Genomic DNA, 25,349 nt, shown 5'->3' with positions numbered 1-25,349 from the left:
TATAAAACTCTCAAAGTAAGTATAGAGGAAACATAACTCAACATAATAAAGGCAATATATGACAAGCCTACAGCTAACATTGCGTTCAACACTGAAGAGTTGAAAGCTTTCCTTTTAAGATCAGGAACAAAACAAGGATGCTCACTCTCGTCACTTTTATTAAATGTAGTATTGGAAGTCCTAGATGGAACAATTAGTCAAGGAAAAAAAAAAGGTATCCAAATTAGAAAGGAAGAAATAACTGTCACCATTTGCAGATGACATATTATATATAGAAAACACTATTTATTTATTTTATTTATTAAAATAAATTCAGTGAAGTTGCAGGATACAGAATACATAGAAAACTGTTGGTTTCTATACAATAATAATGTACTACAAGAGAAATTAGAAAATAGTCCCATTTACAATCGCATCAAAAAGAGTAAAAACCTAGGAATAAATTCAACCAAGGAGGTGAAAGACCTGCAAACTGAAAACTCTAGGATATTAATGAAAGAAATCGAAAACACAAATAAATGGAAAGATATTTTGCCCTGATGGATTGGAAGAATATTGTTAAAACGTCCATACTATTCAAAGGAGCCTATAGATTCAATGCAATCTGTATCAAAATTCCAATGGCGCATTTCACAGAAATAGAACAAACAATCCTAAAATTTATATAGAACTACAAAAGAACTTGAATAACCAAGGCAATGTTGAGAAAGAACAAAACTGGAGGCATCACACTCCCTGATTTCAAACTAGATCACAAAGCTGTAATAATCAAAACAGTATGGTATTCACTTAAAACAGACACATAGATCAATGGAAAGAATGAAGAGCCAGTAATAAACCCATACATGTATGGCCCATTAATTTACAACAAAAGATCCAAGAATGTATAATGGGGAAAGGACAGTCACTCCAATAAATGGTGTTGGGCTACATGGACAGCCACTTGCAAATGAATGACACTGGCCATGTTACACCATACACAAAAATTAACTCAAAATGGATTAAGATTTGATTAAATTAAAAATTAAGGACTGAAACCATAAGACTCTAGAAGAAAACATAAGCGGTAAGCTCCTTAACATCAGTCTTAGTGATTTTTTTTACTGGATCTGATACCAAAAGCAAAGGTAACAAACCCCAACATAAACAAGCTAAAAAGCTTCTGTACAGCAAAAGAATCCAACAACGAAATGAAAAGGCAACCTACTGGGTAAGAGAAAATACTGCGATCATATCCTTTTTAATGGGTTAGTACCAAAAATATATAAAGAACTCCTATAACTTAATACCCAAAACACACACACACAAAATCTAAGGGCACTAATTCCTTTTTTTTTTTTTTTTTTTTTTAAGGGCACTAATTCCATTCGTGAAGGCTCAACTCTCATGACCTAATTGATCACCTTCCAAAGGCCCTAGCTCCCGAAACAATTACCTTGGACATTAGGTTTTCAATGTGTGGATTTTGAGAGATACAAGATGTAGACCACAGAAGAGGAATTAGACTCCACCTCTTTTTATTTATTTATTTTTTAATATTTACTTGAGACTGAACATGAGGGAGCAGGGGGTGGGGATGGGGGATCAGAGGGAGAAGCAGACTCAGGCTGAGCAGGGATCCAGGTGAAGCGCTTGAGCCCAGGACCCTGAGATCATGTCCTAAGCCAAAGGCACTTGACTACTGAGCCACCCAGGTGCCCCAAGACTCCACATTTTGATGGGAAGGGTATCAAGTTTCTGGAACAGCATGTGAGATCAAAAATATTGTGGATATTCTTGGAAAATATGCCCCAGAGGCTACATGAAGATGCAGAATCCTCCTGCTTCCAGAGATCTTTCAGTTACACATTTTATATCTGCCCTATTAACTTTAAACATCTCAGAGGGAAACTAATTCATACGGCCTACTATGCACCAAGCACTGTTAAAAGCACTGTCATGTGTTTTTGCTATATTAAGATTATTCAATTCTGCTGTAAAAACTGAAAGAAACTAAGTGTGAGAGCCATTGGATTGTAAGACCTATGGAGATTCATAAGATACGTTAAGTATAAATAATAAGTTACTAACCTATGAGGCATGGTAAAGACAAAATAAATGGAACACAATTATGTTGAACATAGATAAAAATAATGGACATTTTTATCCATTAAATAAATGGATATTCATTTATGAATATCACAGAATGCGATATGTCACATTCACAGACAGAAATGGCTGGAAGGAATAAGGAGATCTAAAATATTCATGAGGTAAAGATCGTGTCATTTCCAGACTGACAACTATGTTATCCCTAAATCAGCCACCAATTGGTGACTTCCATTTTGGTCCCACATAGGCTCTTCTCAGGAAACACAGATAAAACACATAACTGCCCAGCAGGTTATTATGGGACATGTTACACCTGTGAGCACCTGCTTGCTCCTGTATCTCCAAAAGAGTAAGCTGGCTTTACCTTCTGTCTGTTGAGATCCCTTGCTAATTCTTAACTGTTTTTTTTTTTCTTTATAGGATTTGAGAGAGAGAGAGAGAGAGAATGAGAATGAGTTGGGGGCGGGGAGGGACATGCGGACTGCCCACCGAGTGCAGAGCCCTATGAGGGACTCTAACCCAGGACCCTGAGTTCATGACGTGAGCCAAAGTCAGACACTTAGCTGACTGAACCACCCAGGCACCCCTTAACTCTGGTCTTAATAACTATACCATCAGTCAGGAAATGCGATACAGCAAGGGCAGGATTATATGAACACTGAGTAACACTGAGATTTGGATCGTAGAGTCCTTCCTTTCAGTCCCTCTCCTCCCCATACCCTATCCTAACTGGGTTAACTACTCCAACTTTCTCCTCTTCATTATGTCTTAATTTAACTTAGTAAACTGTGTAATTCAAGCAACTGAATTTGATCTGAACCTTTCTGTTCCGTGATCTCTAGGATGGCCAGATTAGCAGCACAAGTGTACTTGGAAGCTACCATTGTAATTTCCCTCCTCAGTGAGTGCTTTGCAAGTGATATATGATTAAATCCACACAACGATCTTAATAGGAAGGCATTATTATTCTTATCCAACAGGTGAGGAAATGGGAGTCTCGCAGAGGCTAAGTAACTTGTCCAGCGTAGCGCAGCTAATACACAGGGCAACTAGAATTCATGCCCATCATGACACCACTCCAGGGTCCATGTTCTTTTTCACTATGTGCATTCATTTTTGTTTCTTCAATAGCCAATACGAAGCCTGACATACAGTAGATATACTGTTTGATGACTCTAACTGATATAATCCTTACTCTTAGTTTATCTACTATGTGGCCAATAAATTATCCAACCTCTTTAAGATTCGTTTCCTCACATAATTTGGCTCCTACTTAAAGTCAGTAGATGTAAAACATTTTCCTCAGCAGTTGACCCCTAGGAATTGCCTTGACAGGGATAACTGGGGACGCTTTTAGCATCATCTGCCTTTGGCTCAGGGTGTGATGCCAGTTCCAGTTCGGGATCGAGTCCCGCATCCGGTTCCCCGCAGGGAGCCTGCTTCTCTCCCTCTGCCTCTCTCTGTGTGTCTGTCATGAATAAATAAATAAAATCTTTAAATAAATAAATAAATAAACAAACAAATAAAAACTGTCATCCCCTATTCTAGGACAGATTTTACGAAGAGCTGTGGGGCATTTTCTGAGGTTCATTTTCTATCCTATCTTACCACACTTCACAAGGCCACGCGCAGAACAGGCGCACGCTGTACAAGGCAGGACAAGGTTCTCGCAACATCTCCGCTTCAAGCGACTGAATGTTTCACCTCATTTTTACTCGCTAAAGTAATTTTTTCTCCTTGGTTGGAGTTCTCTTTCCATCAGTCCCCCCCGGGAGGTGGGTGGCAGCCATTCCCACTATTGTGACTACGGGGCGCGGGGGGCGGGGCACTCTGTCGCTTCCACGTTAACGAACCTCAGTGACGTATCCTCAGGCGGCGGGTCCTCACCTGTGAGAGCAGCGGCGCTGCCGGACCCGCCTCGCAGGGGGTCCCGAAGAGGAAACGGCTATTAGCGCCCCCTTCGCCCGAGCTCGGTAGCTACTTCCAAAAGCTTTAGTCTGTGGAAAGAATCTCCCCGAGCTTCCACAATTTTCCCGAATTTAGTCCTTTCCGCCTCTCCTCCTCGACTAGAAGCCCCACCTACTCCGTTCCCACGTTTCCCTCCCTCCGGTCGCTGAAACACTACACAAGGCAGCCTCTTCTCCTCGCTGGGTTTCCGGCAGTGCGGGTCTCTCCTCTCGCCACCACCGCCTCCGCGCGGGAGCGCTCTCCGGCCGTCCTCCAGCGTGTGGGCTCGCCGCCCCGGCAGGCTCAGCACAGGCCGAGCGAGCGCGACATACCGAGCTCCCGAGGACGGCTCCACCGGAGAGGCGGCCGGGCGCGTTCGGGCTCCGCCCGCAGCAGGGAGACGGCCGAGGGCCGAGGGCCGAGGGCCGAGGGCCGGGAGGCGGGGCCCGCGGGTTCCCGGCGAGTTCCTCTAGGGGCGGGGCCTCCCGGGGGGCGGGGCCTAGGGCCGGGGAAGCGGGGTCCACGCGAGGGTGGTGCGGGGTTGGCGGAGGCCGAGAGATGGCCTCCGGCCGCGGGGCGGGGGGCGGGGGGCGGGGGGCGGGGCCGGCCGGAGCAGGCGGTACCCAAAGGCGCGGGGGCGGGGCTGGGCCGGCGCCGGGAGAGCCGCTCAATCCGGGGGCGAGAAAGCGCAGCCGGCGGGAGTAGGAGGGGTCTGTGCCGCCGGAGGCGGGGCGGGCTCGGGGACCCGCGGGCCACCTGGGCTCTGCCGGAGTTGGAGGTGGCCGGAGGCTCTCGGTTGCTCAGCTCCCGTGGCTCTGGCGGAGTCTGCGCGATGGGGGACCCGGAAAGGCCGGAAGCGGCCAGGCCCGAGCCAGATGAGGTAAAGGTTGCTGCGGTTCCCTGCCCCGCCCCATAGGCACGCCTGGCCGTTAGGTCGCAGGTTGCAGCGGGGACCTGCGAGGGGACCTGCGAGGGGACCTGCGAGGTGCAGGACCGCAACACGGTCGGCAGCCCCGGGCAGGCCCAGCCGCGAGCCGTCGCCGCAGCCTGGTTCCGTGGTTGTGAGTGCCCGAGAGGCCGCCTCCGGGGAGGGGTGACGAGGGGGCCGGGGTTCTGCGCGCTGGGTCCGCTCCGGGGCCGGCCGAGGGCGACGCTGAGGTTTCAGGCCGGGCGGAGGAGCGGAGGAGCGGAGGAGCGCCTCGCGCCCGCGTGCCCCTCGCAGTCGGCCCAGCGCCGTGCTCCCGTCTTTGCGCGTCTGGAGCCCTGCCTGGGAGCGCCCAGACGAGGGATGGGGGCAGGTGGACCTGCTGGAGAGATGCATCCCACCTCTGAGATGATTAAAAGGAGTCGGAAGCCTGTGGACACCGACACGGGTGGCTGGAGTGGTGATGATAGTAGAAGGGCGACGGCAAGGCCTCACAACAATGAAAAATCTCCGGTTAGGAGGCCACAGTGGCTCAGACTGGGCCACTTAACGAGCAGCGACTCTTTGGGGTGTCGCTTTCTTCATTTATACAGTGGAAGTGATACTTACCTCAGACGATTAAGGCAAAGGCTTTATGCAAAGCGCCACGGAAATTGTGGGTGCATCCAAAAACCCAAGTTAACATGTTTATCTGCGTCTATAATAGAAGTACATAACAACAGTAAATCAGTGTATTCGACTGTTGTACGGTAGTTCAAATAGTTGCTCTGTGATTTTCATGCCCTGTTACTTCGCGAATACATCTAAACCATTTATTTGTGTACAAGAGAAATACTTTTTTGTATTGATCTTGGACCTGTTGGCTGTGTGTGATGTCTTTGTTTTAACAGTTGCAGCTTACAGAGACTCATACTCAACCCAGATTTATTTAGAAGGTTGTAGAGTCCCAATTTGGGGTTTTATATTATTTGATTTTGATTCTGTAAACATTTAGTAACTAGTTAACAAGTTGTAAATATCCCTCAAACTTTTTCTTCCCTCTTGTTTTCTTCCCCTTTTGAAACAAACTGAGTACCAATTTCGTCACTTGAAAAGGACATTTCAGACTTGTCTTTTTCTGCTAATGGCACCAACACTGTTCAGACTCAACACCTGGAAGTTAACTTTTTTTTTAAGATTTTATTTATTTATTCATGAGAGACACAGAGAGAGAGAGAGAGGCAGAGTTGCAGGCTCGCTGTGGGAGCCCAATGCAGGACTCGATCCCAGGACCCCAGGATCATGACCAGAGCCAAAGGCAGACACTCAACCACTGAGCCACCCAGGTGCCCCATGGAAGTTAACTTTTACTTATTATCCCTTTCTCAATGTCATAGGCCCACAAAGAGGCAGATTTTAACTCTAGAATGAATTCTAGTGAGCATCTGGTCCAAAAGTTTTTAACTTGAGTCACAAGAATGCCTCAAGCACTTTGTTTCTCTAGATAGATGGTTCTAGATGGTTCAGCATAGGCCATCTGCATTAGAGTCAACCTGGAGTTGTAAAAAATGTAGATTACTGGGCCTACATTCCAGACAAGGTAAATCAAGATCTCGTGGGAGGGTCTGGGACAGCAATTTTAACAAGGACGTCAGGTGATACTGATTCACATTTTTTAAGAAGCACTTCTTTGAAGGGTTCGTAGATGAGCTTGGAGGAGGTTTATGAATTTCCTGAGAAAGGGGTCCTTAGCTTTCATCAATTTCTCAAAGTTAACCATCATTAATCTAATTGATTAGATAGTCCCTATTTTCAAGATAAGAAAGTTTAGGCCAGAAAAGATAAATTGACATGCCCAGGACCACATGATTCAATAGCAGAGCTGGGCTTAAGACTGATTTCTTGCTGGTAGGCCAATATTCTGTTGGGAATAGAAAATGACAATGAAAGTGACACCTGGGCAAATACAAATAGTGTATGACTGTAACAATATCCAGTAGTCTTCTTACCTGAGAAGAGAGGCCAAGGTAAACAAATGAAAATGGTGGAATTGAGGCTGGATTGAGAAGGAGGGCTGTAGCATGCCGGCCTACTCCAGGGGATGGTGAGTACTAGCTGGGGAATCTGTTCTGGCATATCCTCTTGGGATGAAGTGACCAGAAACTAAGGCAGACAGGAACTAGAGGCACCATTCTGGAAGACACAGTGGAATGTTGCCAAGAAATGCTTCTGTGTTCTGAACTTTATTTCAGGGTCTTATACTTCATAACTGTGAAGCTACAATGACTTGTTTACCTCCAGTCTTACCCACTGTTTAACTCTTTTTACCATTGCTAAATTAATCCTTCACTAAACCAGTGCCTCTATGTCACTCCTCTCAAGTAAAAACTCTTGAGACTGTCTCAATTCCCACCAAAAGCATCCCATTCCATAGGCTGGCAAAGCCATGTTGAAGCAGCTTTTTTCATGCTAACCACCACATCTTTAAGATTTTTATTTTATTTTATTTTTTAAGATTTTATTTATTTATTCACTAGAGGCACAGAGCGCGCGCGAGAGAGGCAGAGAAACAGGCAGAGGGAGAAGCAGGCTCCATGCAGGGAGCCCAACGTGGGACTCAATCCCGGGTCTCCAGGATGGCAACCTGAGCTGAAAGCAGCGCTAAACCGCTGAGCCACCCGGGTTGCCCTAACCACCACATCTTAATTCAGGCTGCCATGACATCTTTCCAAAGAAGACTTATAGATGCCCAACAGACACATGAAAAGATACTCAACATTATTCATCATCAGGGAAATACAAATCAAAACTACAATGAGATACCACCTCACACCTGTCAGAATGGTTAAAATTAACAACACAGGAAACAACATGTTTGTCAAGGATGCAGAGAAAGGGGAACCCTCTTATACTGTTGGTGAGATGCAAAATGATACAGCCACTCTGGGAAACAGATGGAGGTTCCTCAAAAAATTAAAAATAGAACTACCCAATGACCCAGCAATTGCACTACTAGGTATTTACCCAGAGGCTACAAAAAATACTGATTTGAAGGGACATACGCACCCTGATGGAGCATTATCAATCAGCCAATTTATGAAATTTGTTCAAATATTTGTCAACTGATGAATGGATAAAGGAGATGTGGCGATACATATAATGGAATTTTACTCAGCCATCAGAAAGAATGAAATCTTGCCATTTGCAATGATGTGAATGGAGCTAGAGAGCATCATGCTCAGCAAAATAAGTCAGAGAATGACAAATACCATAGAATTTCACTCATGTGGAATTTAAGAAATAAAACAGGTGAATGTAGGAAAGGGGGAAAATGGAGAGGAGGCAAACAAACCATAAGAGAGACTCTTAACTATAGAGAACAAACAGGGTTGATTGAGGGGAGGTGGTCAGAGGGTGGGCTAAATCAATAATGAGTACCAAGGAGGACACTTGTGATGAGCACTGGATGCTGTAAGTAATGAATCATTAAATTATACTCCTGAAACCAATATTGTACTTTATGTTAACCAGAATTTAAATAACTTGAAAAAAACTAAATAAAAAAAAAATCAGGCTACCATTTGCACCCCTGAGATCAATACCATGGTTGCTACCAAAATCTATGTTTTTTTTTTTTTTCCTTTTCCAGCTCATCCTGGATAGATAGCCAATGAATCCTCCTGATGCCACCCCTATACATGATAATTCATATTCAGAAACTCTCTATTACTATCCAGAAGAATGCTTTTCAAACAGCCCTACAGTGAATACCAGTACCTGGGGGTTAGGGGCACGTAGTTAGAGTTGGAGTATGAGCCTCTCAATCCCCCAGATGTTTGAAAATATTTGGCCCGCAGAATTAATTCCTAACCTCTTACCCTGATTGATATCCAGAGTGTGGATTCTTCACAGAATTCTTCTCTATTTTGTCTGTTGACAGAAATGGCTTTAACCAAATCAAATCACTTCTGCCTTTGCTTTTGATTGTCCTATATCCACCTCGGTCACTTTTAATCCCAGCTGGTTCCTCTTCTTCCACCTGTCCTTTCAAATGTCAGCATTTTCTCGGCTGCATCCTCAGCTGTGCTGTTTCTCTATATTTTCTCCCTGGATAACCCCTTTGGTGACTAATAGTGGGATGGATGGCCACCATTCATCTGCTGTAGTGTTATATTTTTAGCTGCCTACTGGATATCTTCAAACTGATCGAATTATGTTTTTTATTGACCAAGTTGAACTTTTAAAGACTGTTGTGTTTGTAACTATTGTTGTAGCTGGGGTTGGTGGGGGAGTTCATTCAAATCAAGCTTTTATTAAACATCTAATATGAGATGCAAGAGTTTTTGTCTGATTTATTCAGTTATTCTCCAGATGCTGAGCACTTTGTCTTTACTTCTTGCTGTGATCATCCAGTTGTTGGACATCTCAAGGACACCTTCAACTCTTCTTTATTCCATTCTCCAAAATCCAAATTTTTTAGCAAGAATGATTAATTCTACTTCTGAATCTGAATCTCTCTCTCTCTCTTTTTTTTTTTCTGAATATCTCTTAAAGCAGCTTTCTTTTGTGTTTCTACATCTGGTACCCTGGTTCAGGCAAGATTTGGGTAGGATAATGATCTTTTCATTGTTCTCTCGCCCTGTAATTTCTAATCTGACCACATTTCTAGATAAGTGATTTTTTAAAAAAGATTTATTTACTTATTTGACAGAGAGAGTGGTGGGGAGGGGGAGAGACTGAAGGAGAAAATCTTTAAGCAGACTCCCCGCTGAGCAACAACAGAGCTCGAGGCGAGGCTTGATCCCATGACCCTGAGATCATGACTCAAACTGAAACCAAGAGTCAGATGCTTAACTGACTGAGCCACCTAGATGCCCCTTAGTTCACTTCTGAAAAACACATACAAATGGTTACAGGGTTTATTGTTGTTTTCTTTTCTTTTTAACTACCTTTCTCTAAATCTTATGCAGTCTTCAATTAAGCAGAGATGGCTAGAAAAACTTTTATCTGAGGTCATCCAGAAAAAAAAGAAAGAAAGAAAAAAAAAAGAAGAAGAAAGATGGCAGCCTGGAAACACAAGGATTGGTGGCTTTCTGTGTATTTTGGAATATATCTGTTATTTTTTTTACCACTATTTTAACAGCTTAACACATTTCATAGTGAGATCTTAATCTAGCATTTGTGACATTAGAGGGACTGCAGAGTTCTTCAGAACACATTTGGATAGTCTCTAATTGCTTTCTTCTTCCATTGTCCCCCACATATGGTAAAGTCCAAACTTAGAAAGTTACTTCCAATTCTTTAAAACTATCATATGACATCATGTCTTTTTTTCCACGTTGTTTTCTCTTCTAAAATATGAGTTGTTAGCTCAGGTCCATAGAGGATATTCTAGAGATCCTAGAGCTTTGGGATGTGTGGTCCTCCTGACATTGATTAAAATGTGTGTGGATTTTTAAAGACATCATGAAAATAAGCAATATATCATCTTTAGCTCAATTCAGACTCTTGCATAATGCTCTGCTAATCCAACTTCTTAACAACGTACATATTATCAGAACGGAACAGGAGGAATGTTACATAGAAAAATGACTTTCATTCTAACTAAAAGATGCTAGTCTTCAGCAGTTTTCATAGATAGTGACATTGATAAGTTATTTAATCAGCATTTAAAAACTCCCTTCAGGGCCAGGGTGCTTGGTACCAAAGAGTTACTGCGTATGATGGTTCACATAGCAAATACAGTGAAGGTAAGGAGTTCCAGCTCTGAATGTACCCCAGGGACAAAATATATAAAGGAAACACAAACAAAAAACTTGACAGCTTCTATTTTAAAAATTTGCTCAAATATTTGGGGAAATGAATGTCAACTACATGCCAGGTCATATGTCAGGTTCTAGGGGTTCCACAAAAGTAAAGTTACCTTTTACTCTCAAGAAGCATAGTTTGGAGGGGACTCTAAATGGATAACAAGGAATTAAATTGCAGTGAGTTGTGTACTATGTAAGGTATGCAGTGAGTTATGTGTTTAATCCAGGCCTTTAGGGTGATGGGGACAAGGGAGATATGGGAGTACTTAGCAAAGGCTTGATTTGATTGATGGTTATCTCACTGATGTATTGTGGTCATATGTTAAATTCAAAAGGTATCCAGTAGCCCAAGCACAGGATAAAGAGAAATTAGCCGCCCATTCACTTACTTAGCTAACGTTTATTGATGTTATGTCTGGGAATGCCATAATAAATAAAAAGTAGTTTCTACTCTCCAGGGCTCAAGTTCTTTATCTGGGGAGGCCTACACCTTCAAATAAGTAGTTACAAAATAAGACAGTCTCTCTACTATGATGACAGTATGTGTGCAGTGTGCAAGCCCTACCTGGATCTGTATAGCCTCAGGCTTTGATTTTGATTTTGAGTCTTTTTCTCATCTTGCCTTGCCTTAGCACACTTGCTCTGGAGAGGTGTGGTTGGTGGAAGCAATGATAAGGATGAAGAAATGTGATTGGCCTGACACTGGAGAGAGACACCGTCAGTTTGAGTTAGGCGTCCAGATTTTAAATATATGCCAATTTTTAGCCTAATTGTATATACTTTGTGTATACATTTATTTATACATTTTTAGCCTAATTGTATATACTTTGTGTATATTCATTCTTATGCAAGGTATAACTCTTCTGATAGTTCTGATATATGTATATGTATACATACATATCTGGCCCTGTCCCCTTTTGGAATGCTATCATTTCCAAGTCATGTATATATAAGTATGTGCTTCTCACTGGATTCTACAAAGCTTTGAGCCAGTCCACAGTGAGACCATCTGTAGTAATGCTAACAAGTAAATAGTAATAGCAGATTGGTATATGGGAAAGTTCAGATGAACAAAGGTTGCTAAATTGTTGGTAAGGAGTTTTCAGGTAAGTTTTACAATAGTTCAGATTAGAAAGAATTAAAATAGGAAAGTAGGGGTGCCTGGGTGGCTCAGTCGGTTAAGCATCTGCAAGGCAGATGGGCTTAAGTCATGATCCCAGGGGTCCTGGGGTCAGGCACCCTGCTCAGTGGGAAGTCTGCGTCTCCCTCTCCCTCTCATCCTTCCCCCTGCTGGTGCTATCTTAAATTAATAAATTTAAAAATCTCTTAAAAATAAATAAAGAAGTTTATAATAGTAGCCTATTCATACCAGCATCTGATCTCTGAAAAAAGGCACTGAAGGGACATTTTATACACAAACTTAGAAATTTGCCCACCATAACATTTATGGATTTAGTTTTGTGCTTATCTTAAAATAGCAATAATGACAATTTTGCTGCATGCATATTATGCACCAGGCTCCATTTAAAGCACTTTTAATCATCAAGTTTAACCTACAGAGTAAGGGTCATTTTACTGATAAGGGTAAACCAAAGCTCAGAGAAGCAACTTTCTGTGGTTACACGACTAACCAAACACTATTAACCAGGTTCCAGATAATAGTAAAGGATTCAACCCAGGCAGATGGGCTCCTCAACCTGTGCTGTCTCTCAAATTACCCCCAGTATGTGTTTAGATATGAATAACAAGGGCATGTCTACACAAAATGGATGTTTGTACTTTATTTTCAAAGAGGTTATCTTCAGATACCAATGAAAATGAAGTGAAATCAGATGAAGAGCCACTCCTACGAAAGAGTTCTCGCCGATTTGTCATCTTTCCAATTCAATACCCTGATATTTGGAAAATGTATAAACAGGCACAGGCATCTTTCTGGACTGCAGAAGAGGTAAGTGTTATCACCTTTGCCAGCAGGTACACCCCATAGTAGAGTGTTCATATCTTGTGTCATGTGACATTGAAAAATGTTAACTTATATTGTAAGATACATATAACTGAATAAAATCAGTTATATACAATAGTATTTGAAATTACTGAAATTAAATACAGTGTTCTCCAATGTTTTATGTGTAGACTGCTGTCTATAAACACGTCTCCCGCTGCAAAAATGGCTTCTCGGTCTGCCAGGTTTTTACTTCCAATGTATTTTAGAACATTTTCTATTTTTAAATAGCCTTTTGATTTCCTATGACCAAATAAGATTAGTTTTTACTTATGGCCAGCAGAATAAATAAAATTGTGCTATGGCCAAAAAATGAGAGTGAAAGCCCTAGGGACCCTGCTTTTCAATGACTTACCTGATTATGCAGAAAGAGCTGTGGCAGAGAATTTGCCTGCTCAGGCAGTGCACTCTCTTCTAAGCTGCCAGCCAGAGCTCCTCCTAGGCTACCCTGTCCTCAGTCACATCCAGTCTGGCACTGCTGCCTCAGCAGCCGGGACTGTTGTAGTATGCTGTATGTTAGGTCAGCATTTTCCATCTAGACAATGATTTGAACACAATAAATGAGGAAATACCTGCTGGTTTGGTAAAGACAGTTGGTCATGTAAGTGGTTGCTCTGTAGTCTAATTGAACACATAGTCATTGTCTTCATCTTTCTCTGTGTGTATGTGTTCACTTATCTAGATAAATAGATAAATGAATAGATCTATTTAGATAGTTATATTTGGATCTCCCTATTTTTCAGAAGATTGTTTTCATACATGTAAGCACACACTGTTGAGAATGCAGACTCTGGAGCCAGAATGCCTAGGTACAAAATCTGACTCTACCACTTACTAGCTATGAAACTGGAAAAATTGCTTAACCTCTCTGTGTATCCTCATTGGAAAATTGAGCTAATAATACCTGGCTAACTGGGTTATTATAAGGATTACTGAGATGAATCTCATGAATAGAATTAATGAGATGAAGTTCATGAATGAGAATAATGAGATGTTTAGATTGTCACATGGCATTTAGTAAGCACTAAATAAATATAAGCTATTTCACACAGAATGAGGGAGAGTTACAGTAGAAATCAGAAGACACCAACTTTTGAAGCTTTGATTACACTAATTTTACCCATTTATCCACTTGTGTTATATTGGTAACATCTTTGTTATACTTAGTTAACAAAAAGAGCAAAAAATCCAAAACAAAGTAAAAACTCAGTATTTTCTAATTGGGTCATACTGCTTGACACACCTGACTATTTTTAACTGTGGTTTTTAGGATGTGTTTTTTTAGATATGGTTAACAGAATAAATGGAGTACACAGGTGGCTTTTTCATTCATCATGTTAAAAAGCTACTTGTGATACTTGGGCTTCTTAAAATTCATTTGTAAAGTACTTGCATCTTTTAGCAAATGTAATACATGTTGTATTATAACTAAAAAACACTGATTTAAAAAATTAAAATACAAAGGTGGTACATATTTTGTTTATACATTTTATTTTATTATTTTATTTTATTTTTTAAAAAGATTTTATTTATTTATCCATGAGAGACAGACAGAGAAAGAGAGAGAGAGAGAGAGAGAGCCTGACGTGGAACTTGATCCCAGGACTCTGGGATCACGCCCTGAGCCGAGGGCAGATGCTCAACCTCTGAGCTACCTAGGCATCCCTGTTTACACATTTTAAAAGGAAATGAAACACATATAGTTCCATGTATTTTTCCTTTAAACAAATTATGTCAACCTTAGACTTCATTGTTTTATCTGTGGTGTAGCTTTATTCCTAAATATGACCAATTATCAGAAACCTTGATTCAGAAGAAAAAGGTCTAGGATTTTGGGTTTTTCTTTTAAAGCTGCCAGACAATTCTAATAACTAGTAGTTTAGAATCAATATTTAGAAAGTAGAATTGAGAATTTATTTAGAGGAGAAAAAGCTGAGTAGGAATGTTTACATTTTAAGAATGGGAGATGACCAATGTAATATAAATGAAATTTATAAGGCTTTTTGAAGTGAATGGTTGACAAGGTAAGTTTAATATTTTAAGAATGAAAAAAAAAATGAAAAAAAAAACAAAAAAAAAAAACAAAAAAAAACAAAAAAAAATAATATTTAAGAATGAGTATATTATAGTATAAAATTTCATATCAGAAGTATAATATATAAAAACTAGGAAGGTGTCTGTCAGTTAATCCTGATTGAGCTCTTAAGAGAATAGGACCTGATATTTAGTTTACATGTTTTAAAAGATATATACAAGTATACCCCCCAACTCCATTGTATTGCCAACACTTTTTTTTTTTTTTTAAGATTGATTGATTTATTCAAGAGAGCAGAGTTGGGGAGGGACAGAGGGAGAGGGAGCAGGAGAGGGAGAATCTCAAGCAGACCTTCCACTGAGCATGGAGCTTGATGTGGGGTTCGATCTTATCACCCTGAGATTATGACCAGAGCTGAAGTCAGATGCCCAACTGACTTGACCACCCAGAACCCCCCCCCCCCATTTTCAAAAATATTTCTATTTCCAGAGAAAGCCATACCTGTAAATTGCTTTATAATAGGTTGTTACATGCCAGATACTACTTTCTGGGTATAAAAGTAGATTAGCTGGCAATACAATAGCAGCTACTATTGCTTAACAGGTAGCTAATTTAACACTACAGTAAATTATATGCCATGGTAAAGCAATGGCTGCTGAAAGTCACTAGTTTATTCTGCCTCAATTAGCCAGAATATAGAGCCCTTCATAATACTTTTATTGTATTGTGTTCTTTTGTAATAGTCTTAGTCAATTTGGGTTGCTATAGTAATACCTTAGACTGGATGGTTTACATACAACAGAATTTTATTTCTCACATTTCTAGAGGCTGGGAATTCCAAGATCAAGTCTCTAACAGGTTGGGTATCTGGTGAGGTCCCAGTTCCTGGTTCAGAGATATCTGCTTATACTTTGCGTTCTCACATGGCAGAAGGGATGAGGAAGCTCTCTGACAGCTCTTTTATAAGAGCACTAATCCCATTCATGAGGGCTCCACCCTCATGACCTAATAACTTTCCAAAGACTGCACCTCCAAATACCATCACACTGGGCATTAGTTTCAAATATGTGAATGGGGTGTGGGGGCGGGGGAGGACATGAACATTCAGTCTATAAGAGTTATGTTAACTTTTTTTTCCTTTTCTTCCTTTTTCATTTCATTACTGCTAATGAGATGGCCATCCCCAACGTTGAGATAGAAGTTAGTTTTCCAAACACTTTAAGAAGAATTAAACACCAAGTTGAAATTTTTGAAAATCTTTTTTTTTCAGGTTGACTTATCAAAGGATCTCCCTCACTGGAACAAGCTTAAATCAGATGAGAAGTATTTTATCTCTCACATATTAGCCTTTTTTGCAGCCAGTGATGGAATCGTGAATGAAAATTTGGTAAGATTTTTGTTTTATTTCTGTTCTCATTCAGCAGCTAAATGGTGATAATGGCAGTAAGACAAGTAGACTAAGCCTGAAAAACGACTTCTAAGAAATGAACTAGATAGAGTTTAACTTTCAAAGGTGTTTTTCTGATGAAGTGTCAAAGAAAAGGATAGATTTCTCCCATTTGACCACCAAAATATCATGAAATCAAACATATTGTACCAATCAAAACTACTTAAAATGCGTAGACATGATTTCAATTTTTACCCTTAGGTAGTAATCTTAATAGAGAGCTTGCACATTAAAAACCCTTCTGGAGCTCTGTAATAAGGCACTGTACTCTGGCTCCCCATTTTTAAACTTGTATCATGGTTGGCCAGGAGGCTTACCTTCTTGTTAAAGAGAATTAGATAGAAGGGGCTTCAATCGATCTGTCTGCTTTTGGGGAAAATAAAGACCTAAGGTCAATTTTACAATGCAAAGTAATTATTTTTGATAGCCATTCTAAAATACTTGGCTTTATAAGAAGTATCTCCACCTATCAGGTCAATTAATTTAATTGCTTGAGAATACATTAGGCAACTAATTTATTGTAAAAGGTTAATAGATAATATTGCTTAAAATAACCTATAAATTCTGTCTAACCTATTTTTGGCATGACAGGTAATTTTTAAGTGATGATTCTGATGTCCAGATTCTGATTTGCAGTGTTTAATTAGAGCCCACAGAATTGGATACGTTTCCCTTATTTTTGTAGGTGGAGCGCTTTAGTCAGGAGGTACAGGTTCCAGAGGCTCGCTGTTTCTATGGCTTTCAAATTCTCATCGAGAATGTCCACTCAGAGATGTACAGTTTGCTAATAGACACTTACATCAGAGATCCCAAGAAAAGGTATTACCACTGGGATTTTATTTACAGAGGCTTGTGCTATTGCTTATGTTAAGAGCAGAATTTACTCCAAAACCAAATGTCAGGGAAAAATTATTCAAATGCTTTTTATTGTTTAATAATGTGTTGGGTTAAAAAACTTGTATAGAACCAGTTCATCTTTGGGTATTATAGCTTTAAAAACTGCACATTCTTTTTAGAAATTGAATACTGACTTTATTTCTTTAAATATTTTACTTAAATTCACCTTGCCAACATATAGTATAACACCCAGTGCTCATCCCATCAAGTGGCCTTCTGGGTGCCCATCACCCAGTTACCCCACCTCCCCCTTCACCTCCCCTTCTGCAACCCTTTGTTTCCCAGAGTTAGGAGTCTCTCATGGTTTGTCTTCTGCTCTCATGGTTTGTCTTCTGTCTTTTCCCCACTCATTTTCTCTCCTTTTCCTTATAATCCCTTCCATTATTTCTATATTCCACATATGAGTGAAACCACATATGAATATTGACTTTAGTCAATTTTGTGTCAGACCAGATCCAAACCGCTAATTTGAATTTTAGTTTCATTTCTTAACTTTGTGGGCATGCAAAATATAGAAAAACGACAGATCTGGTAGCATATCATAGAGTTGCAATTATTATTGATGATTAAACTAATGAAAATTTATTCCAATTAAGAAAAATGAATAACTTTGCCATTAATCCTTTGGTTTTTACAGGGAATTTTTATTTAATGCAATTGAAACAATGCCATATGTTAAGAAAAAAGCAGATTGGGCCTTACGATGGATAGAAGATAGAAAATCTACTTTTGGTAAGTAGCTGTAATTTAAAAATGATCAAACTTGCCTCAGTTGACATAACACTTTTTATGTGGTGTGACTATCAGGTACTAATCAGAGTCCCAGAATAGAAAAGGATACGAAGGTCTCTGCATCCACTTTTTAGAATCATTATTCCTAATGCTTAGGAACCAGTGATAAAATCATATAAAGTTGTTATCTATTTTGTTTAATAAGTTGAAAGTTGAAAGGTTAAGGTATTAGTACATAAGTAGAGGTAAAGAGAAGTCATATAGAATCTGACAAAAATATTTAGCAATCATAATTTGTCTCTGCTTTCATAAATATTTAAGAGAGTTAAAGCGAGTCAAAATCATATTTTTTTCAGGGAACAAATATGTAGTTACTGGAAAACTATACATATTACTTGCTCAATAAATATTTAATTTAAAATATTCAGATACTCCATTTATCTAGCTCTAAGTACCTCTCATTCTTATCTATTTCATAATTAGTCATCTTTACTTTCTGGTTTTATTCACTATGGAGGAAGCAAGTCTCAAAATTTTTGGTTTCAGGACTTCTTTGTACTCTTAAAACTTATTGAGGACTCTCCTGTTGGTGTGGTTTACTGGTTATTTCCATATTATAAATTAAAACCAGGAAAGTTAAAATATTTATGAATGCATTTAAAAATAGCAGTAATAACCCATTATATTTTATTATTAATAGCATGTATTTATGAAAAAACACTATTTCCCTCCTCCCCCAAATTTTGCAAACCTTTTAAATGTCTGACTTAATAGAAGACAACTGGATTGAATCTCCTTCAACATTCAATTGTTGCAGAATATTGACGTAGTTTATCGTATAGTTATGAAGAAAATCCAGTCTTAATCAGATGTGTAGTTAGAAAAGGGAAGACTATTTTACCAGGCTCCTCAGATTATTGTGGATATGTCATGTAGTATCTGGAAATCACAATGTACACTCATGTGAGAATTGTGGTTAAAAAAATAATAATGCCTTAGCATTGTTATAAAAATAGTTTTGACTCCACACACCTCCTCAGTCTGTGGATTTACAGAAACACACTGAGAACCAATGATGCACAGTAAGGTATGGGGGAAGCCTGTTATATATTAGGGAAGAAACAGATGTGTTTACAATGCCTTCAGTTCATTTGAAGAATGAGAAAAGTGATCATTCTCAATGTGCATAAAAATTATCTGAGAGTTTGAAGAAAAACCCTGCAGAATCCTGGTCCTCACCAGAGAGATTTAGAAGGCCTGGGGAGGACTGAGGAATCAACATTTTATACCCAGCTGATTTTCTCACAAATGGTTTGAGAAACACTGGCTGGCTTTAAAGACAAAAGGAGAGAAACATCAAGGTGTTCAATACATATTGAAAAGAGTATAGATAGATACCAATGGAAAATGATGAACAGGCTCACAGCAGGCATGTATTTCAATAACTGCCAAAGAAAGTAACCTAGAGGCATGCCTGGGTGGCTCAGGGGTTGAGCATCTCCCTTCAGCTCAGGGCATGATCCCAGAATCGGGGTTCAAGTCCCACATCTGGCTCCCTGTGAGGAGCCTGCTTCTCCCTCTGCCTGTGTCTCTGCCTCTCTTTGTGTCTCTCTCTCATGAATAAATAAATAAATCTTAAAAAAAAAAAAGAGAAAGCAACCTAGAGAGAAAATTGAAGAGGATGGCAGTCACCATGTGACAACAGCAGAGCTCTAGGTAAATTCTCCATATTGCTTGCTCTCAAGCAAACCCATGCTGCAGATGCAGAAAAAACATTGAACAGAATTCAATATCCATTTATCATAAAAACCCAAGAAAGCAGATATGGAGGAAAAAATACCTCAGCATGATAGAGGACATGTACGACAAACTCACAGCTAACATACTCAACTGTGAAGAGCTGAAAGCCTTTCCTCAAGATCAGGAGCAAGACAAGGATGCCCACTCTTGCCATTTTTATTCAACATAGTATTAGAAGTCCTAGCTGGAGCAATTAGGCAAGAAAAAAAAAAAAAGGCATCCAAATAGGAAAGGAATAAGTAAAACTCACTATTTGCAGATGACATGCTATATATAGAAAATCCTAAAGACTCCATTAAAAAAAACTATTAGAACTAATAAACAGGTTCAGTGAAGTTGCAAGATACAAAATTAGTATACAGAAATATCTTGTTTCTATATGATAATAATGAGCTATCAGAGAAATTAAACAATCCCATTTACAGTTGCATCAACAAGAATAAAATATTTAGGAATAAGTTTAACCAAGGAGATGAAAGACCTGTATATTGAAAACTCTAAGATATTAGTAAAAGAAATTAAAGACACAAATAAATGGAAAGATATTCCATGCTCACAGATTGAAAGAATCAATATTGCTAAAATAAAATGTCCATTATACCAAAAACAATCTACAGATTAAATGCAATCCCTATCAAAATTCCAATGGTATTTTTCAAGAAAATAGAACAAATAATACTAAAATTTATATGGAACCACAAAAAAATCCCAAATAGGCAAACATCTTGAGAAAGAATAAAGCTGGAGGCATAATGCTCCCTGATTTCAAACTATCTTACAAAGATATTATAATCAAACCATTATTGTATTGGTATAAAAAACAGATCAATGGAACAGAATAGACAGCCCATAAGTAAACCCATGCATATATGTTCAATTAATTTATGACAAAGGAGCCAACAATATACAATGGGGAAAACACAGTCCTCTCAATAAATAGTATTGAGAAAAATGGACAACTGCAAGCAAAAGAATGAGACTGAATTGCTATCTTACACCACACACAAAAATTAACTCAAAACAGATTAAAGATTTGAATGTATGGCCCCAAACCATAAAACTTCTGGGTATTTATCTGAAGAAAATTAAAACATGAACTCAAAAAGATATATGCACCCCCATGTTCATTGCAGCATTATTTATAATAGCCGAGATAAGGAAACAACCTGAGTGCCCATCAATGGATGAATGGGTAAAGAAAATGTAGTGGGGGATATAATAATGGCATATTATTTAGTCATAAAAAAAAGTGAAATCTCACCATTTGCAACAACATGGATGGAGCTAGAGGGTATCATGCTAAGTGCCATAAGTCAGACAGGGAAAGACAAATACTATATGATCTCTCTTATATGTGAAAACTAAGAACAAAAAAACTAAAAACTAAAATCTAAGCTCATAGATACAATAGATCGGTGATTGTAAGAAGTGGAGCATAGGGGTTAGGAGAAATGAGTGAAAGCAGTCAAAAGGTTAAAAGAAAAAGGTCTGTATAGCTTACTTGGACAAATGTCAGCGATCAGAAAAACAAATAGGCTAATGTGTAAACTTTTGGGACAAAAAAAGAATAAACATTTCCCATTACAGTTGACTCTTGAACAACGTGGGTTTGATTTATGTGGGTCCACTTATATGCAGATTTTGTCGATAAATATAGTACAGTACTGTAAATGTATTTTCTCTTTTTTCTTATGATTTTCTTTTTTTAAAACAAAATTCTGCATTTTTATAAAACTTGATTAAAAATAGTATTTCAAACTGTACAGTCACCAGAAGTACACAGTTATCAAAAATGCACACACTTTACTTGGCATCTCCAGCACCTTCAGCTTTCTGTGCCTGATCTGTTTTGGCATCTCCATTTTCTGCAGGGTTATTTCCATCCTTGCCAGAATCAGCCTTCCCCTTTTAGCTTTGGGTACTTTCTCTCCCTTCTTTACAGGGGCCTTTTTAGGCTTGGGCTCTGGCTTTGGAGGAGCAAGTTTAGCAGATAACCTTGCAGATCTTCTCTGCGGCTCATCCTTCACCTTGGCTTTATCTCCTTTAGCATCCCCTTCAGCCTTTCTCTTGGGCATGGTGGCGACGGCGGCGGGACGTAAGCGCTGGACGCGGGGATGCAGCGGCACACAGGCTTTGGCCGGTCCTGGGGTCGTTCTCGCCTCTTCTTCACACTGCTTGGGCTCCGGGGGATTTATAAAGTTTTTATCTCTTATGATTTTCTTAATAAAAATTTCTGTAGCTTTATTGTGAGAATACAGTATATAATGCATATAAACAAAAAAAAATAGGTGTTGGCTGTTATCTATAAGGATTCCAGTCAACAGCAGGCTATTATAGCTAAGTTTTGGGGGAGTCAAAAATTATATATGGATTTATAACTACACAAGGACTTAGCACTCTTAACTCCTTGTTGTTCAGGGGTCAACTGTACATGCAAAAAAAAAAAAAAAAAGCTAGAATTTCACATATTTTGTACAAGACCCTGAGAACAAATAATTGAGAGTATCATTTTAAAGAATAGGCTTTGTGGGGAGCTGGGTGGCTCAGTCTGTTAAGCATCAGACTGTTGGTTTTGACTCAGGTCATGATCTCAAGGTTGTGAGATTGAGCCCCACCTTAGGCTCTGTACTCAGTGGGGCATCTGCTGGAGACATAAATTTGTACATCACAAGAATCTTTCATTATGTAGGACCCACATAACAAAGAACTATACATTCTGAGTGAAATTATTGAAATGAAAAGTTAAAGGAAATATGGCAGAAATAAAGTTACCTCTTAAAAAAAAACTGTATCGTACTTTCTCATCTCTAAAATCATGAGGCCTTCACATTCATTAAAGCTTTTAGAAGAAATATTTTGGAAGTCTTTTAAATTTACATCTACTCCTGAAATTTGTAAAGTTTACCTCTCTTAATCCTTTAATTCTTTCCAAAAAGAATTGCCTTCTATAATGATTTTTGTCCTGATTTTCATTCTATAGCATTTACATGAATGCATAGAATAGTTAAAATAAAAATTTCCTCTTATTCACAATGTTTGTGTTATAGTCTAGTTCTCTCACATTTATGTGACAATGAAGAATGCATCAATTGTAACTATTATCTTACTAATAGCAAGATGAAAATACAATCTATATGTTAAAATAAGGAATCTTCATCTTAAAAAATATAGCTAGTCTAAAAAATATTTTTTAAAAAAGATTTTATTTATTTACTTGAGAAAGAGAGAGAGAGAGTACAAGTGGGGTGAAGGACAGAGGAAGAAGCAGACGCCCTGTCGAGTAGGGAGCCCGATGCGGGACTTGATCCTGTGACTACAGGGTCATGACCTGAGCCGAAGGCAGACACCCAACTGACTGCCACCCAGGTGCTCCTAAAGAGCTGTTTTTGTTTTTAAGACTCAGCAGACCATAGTGATTATTATTATATTTTGTATTTAGTACACTAAAGAGTCTTAATTCCTTCTACACAGTCAATACTCAGTAAGTACTTATTTAATTTACCTTTCTTCTGTTATTTTTTTCAAAATGACTTAAAATTGTATCTGTAAAAATGAAATGCTATAGAAGTTTTTCTGACCTTTTGGGCTTCTAATAGGCAAATATTTGATATAATCTGATTTGATTTATTTAAGATAATCAGAGAAAAGAATGAGGACAAACCAGAGCGCTATTTACAGACTGCCAGAAATATTTAAGTCATCTTTCTTTTTGAAGTTTAAATATTATAATTACCTTTGTTCTGAAAGTTTTGAGTATTCTGGATCAGATTTTAGCAGCTTTCATAGAATGAATAGTAATGTTTGTCATCTGGTGCCTAGATATTTTCCACTGATTCAGTTCAGAACACATTTATCAAGCACCCACTCTGTGTTTGGTGTGACAGTACTGGGATACAAGCTATGATGTTATTGATGAAACAGACCTGTCATTTAAGCACTCCATTGCCTTTATCCTCACAGTCTTATAAACCAAACCTTTCTCCCTAGACAGAAACATATATAAATACTTCTCCTGAGCATATGTAATGTGGTGACATTTGTTTGGGTTAGACTTATAATTAACCCCTAGAGACAGTATTACAGATATAGTTCCATTATAGACCTTTGAGGAGATGGACTTCTGCACAGTCCTTGCCTAACAGTGAGTAGTCTCTGAAATTGGGCCTGAAATTTAGCAGGAGATAGTATTTTTGCTTATGTGCTGGGTTATTTTATCCAATAGATATACTTATTATCTTAGCTGGACTTACATCTTTTTTTAAATTGTAGGTGCATGACAATGTTTTGTGAAATGTTTACTGCTAATCTGTCAGATATCTTAGGTTTATAAAAATAAAAACCTCAGCAACCTCCCCTCCCTTAACCATAAAGAAGGAGACATTTGTCCTAAAAACTTATCTTCTACTCTCTACCCAATACACGCACACACTTATATGCATGTACTATACTCATAGGCACGTGTGGTGCACAGATAAATCACCTCTTTCCTTTGAGTAGGGAAAGATCTCCTTTGTCCAGATACCAAGACCTATAGGAGTCCAATGTCTGACATAAAATTTGAAGTAGACATACCTACATACTTTTCTGCTGTAGTAGGTAGAGGTAGCATATTTCCTCCTCTGAAGACCCTTGGCCATGGCACTAATTTATTGATTTTGTTTCTTGGCAAAATAGTTGTGATATTGGTATAAATATATGTAAAAATATGTATTTTTTTATATGGAAGCTTGAAAATGTCTACGAGATGTGATATTTCAGAAAATAAAACTATTTTATGTCTCCCAGGGGAAAGAGTCGTGGCTTTTGCTGCTGTAGAAGGGATTTTCTTCTCTGGATCTTTTGCTGCTATATTCTGGCTAAAGAAAAGAGGTCTCATGCCTGGACTCACTTTTTCCAATGAACTCATCAGCAGAGATGAAGTAAGGAATGAAATACTCTTCTAGTGATATTTGTATTCATATTTGGTGTTCATTTATTTTTCTTTCTGCAAAATGCTGATGATGGCCCACAAATATCCTGGCAATTATAAGAAAATAGGAAGTAATTTCTTCCTTGGTTTTTAGGACATTGTATTTTTCCCCTGCCTCTTACTGTTCCTCCTGTCTCCCCTGCTCATCCTTATATATCATTAAATCCCAGGTCCCCACCTTGGCCTCTGTCCTTCACTCTACATGACCACCTGGCTGATCTTACCTGTTTCCATGGGATCAGCTACCATTTAGATGCTCGTAAACAACCCAGACTTGAGCACAGATATTCTTTCCTGAGCTCCAAATCCTTGTGTTCAAGTGCATGTTAGTTTCTCCTGGAAGGCTCCACAGAAATCTCAAACGTGTTATTTCAGAAATCAAACTTACGATCTTTCTCCCCAGATTCATTCTTCTGTTTTCCCTGTCTCATTGAGTGATGCTACTTTCTATCCAATCCAAATTTGAAATCTGGGAGTCTTTTTAGATCACTTTTTTTTTTCTTTCTCATCCATATCCAGCCAGAAACTAAATCTTGTCTCCCTTTGCCTGTGATACCCTTTCCATATTCCTGCCAATTTTTTCCTGTTGATTACCTTCTCACAAGTGGCAACTCAAAACTTCCCTGACTCAGTGGGGTAAAATGAACCACTCTTTCCTTTATGTATCCCTTTGAAACCAGAACCTGTCCTTTTCTTAGAGTCTGTAATGTGTGCT

General features: G+C 39.0%; 1 protein-coding gene and 1 long non-coding RNA gene across 22 annotated transcripts in view; one reads left to right on the top strand and one right to left on the bottom strand.

Moving 5' to 3' along the window:
- LOC112661978 (uncharacterized) overlaps positions 1 to 3,938 on the bottom strand; it is a 165,901-nt gene extending 161,963 nt beyond the window's left edge. For 14 of the 16 annotated variants that reach the window (XR_007401852.1, XR_007401859.1, XR_004815240.2 and 11 more), the window contains exon 1: positions 3,700 to 3,938. This is a non-coding gene — a long non-coding RNA (uncharacterized LOC112661978). The remainder of the gene's footprint in view (positions 1 to 3,699) is intronic. The other 2 variants (XR_003138131.3, XR_003138132.3) reach the window with 2 other exon arrangements.
- RRM2B (ribonucleotide reductase regulatory TP53 inducible subunit M2B) overlaps positions 3,934 to 25,349 on the top strand; it is a 64,026-nt gene continuing 42,610 nt past the window's right edge. For 3 of the 6 annotated variants that reach the window (XM_025450126.3, XM_025450125.3, XM_025450123.3), the window contains exons 1-6: positions 4,686 to 4,918; positions 12,545 to 12,700; positions 16,060 to 16,176; positions 16,922 to 17,055; positions 17,771 to 17,865; positions 24,451 to 24,584. In XM_025450126.3, coding sequence (XP_025305911.1) covers positions 4,871 to 4,918; positions 12,545 to 12,700; positions 16,060 to 16,176; positions 16,922 to 17,055; positions 17,771 to 17,865; positions 24,451 to 24,584 — 684 coding nt within the window. In that variant the 5' untranslated portion in view covers positions 4,686 to 4,870. Of the gene's footprint in view, positions 4,065 to 4,683; positions 4,919 to 12,544; positions 12,701 to 16,059; positions 16,177 to 16,921; positions 17,056 to 17,770; positions 17,866 to 24,450; positions 24,585 to 25,349 lie in introns of those variants that run through there. The other 3 variants (XM_049093298.1, XM_049093297.1, XR_003138125.3) reach the window with 3 other exon arrangements.

Source organism: Canis lupus, chromosome 13 (genome assembly GCF_003254725.2).
Source record: "Canis lupus dingo isolate Sandy chromosome 13, ASM325472v2, whole genome shotgun sequence".
Taxonomy (NCBI): domain Eukaryota; kingdom Metazoa; phylum Chordata; class Mammalia; order Carnivora; family Canidae; genus Canis; species Canis lupus.
This window is presented reverse-complemented; position numbering and strand designations above follow the sequence as displayed.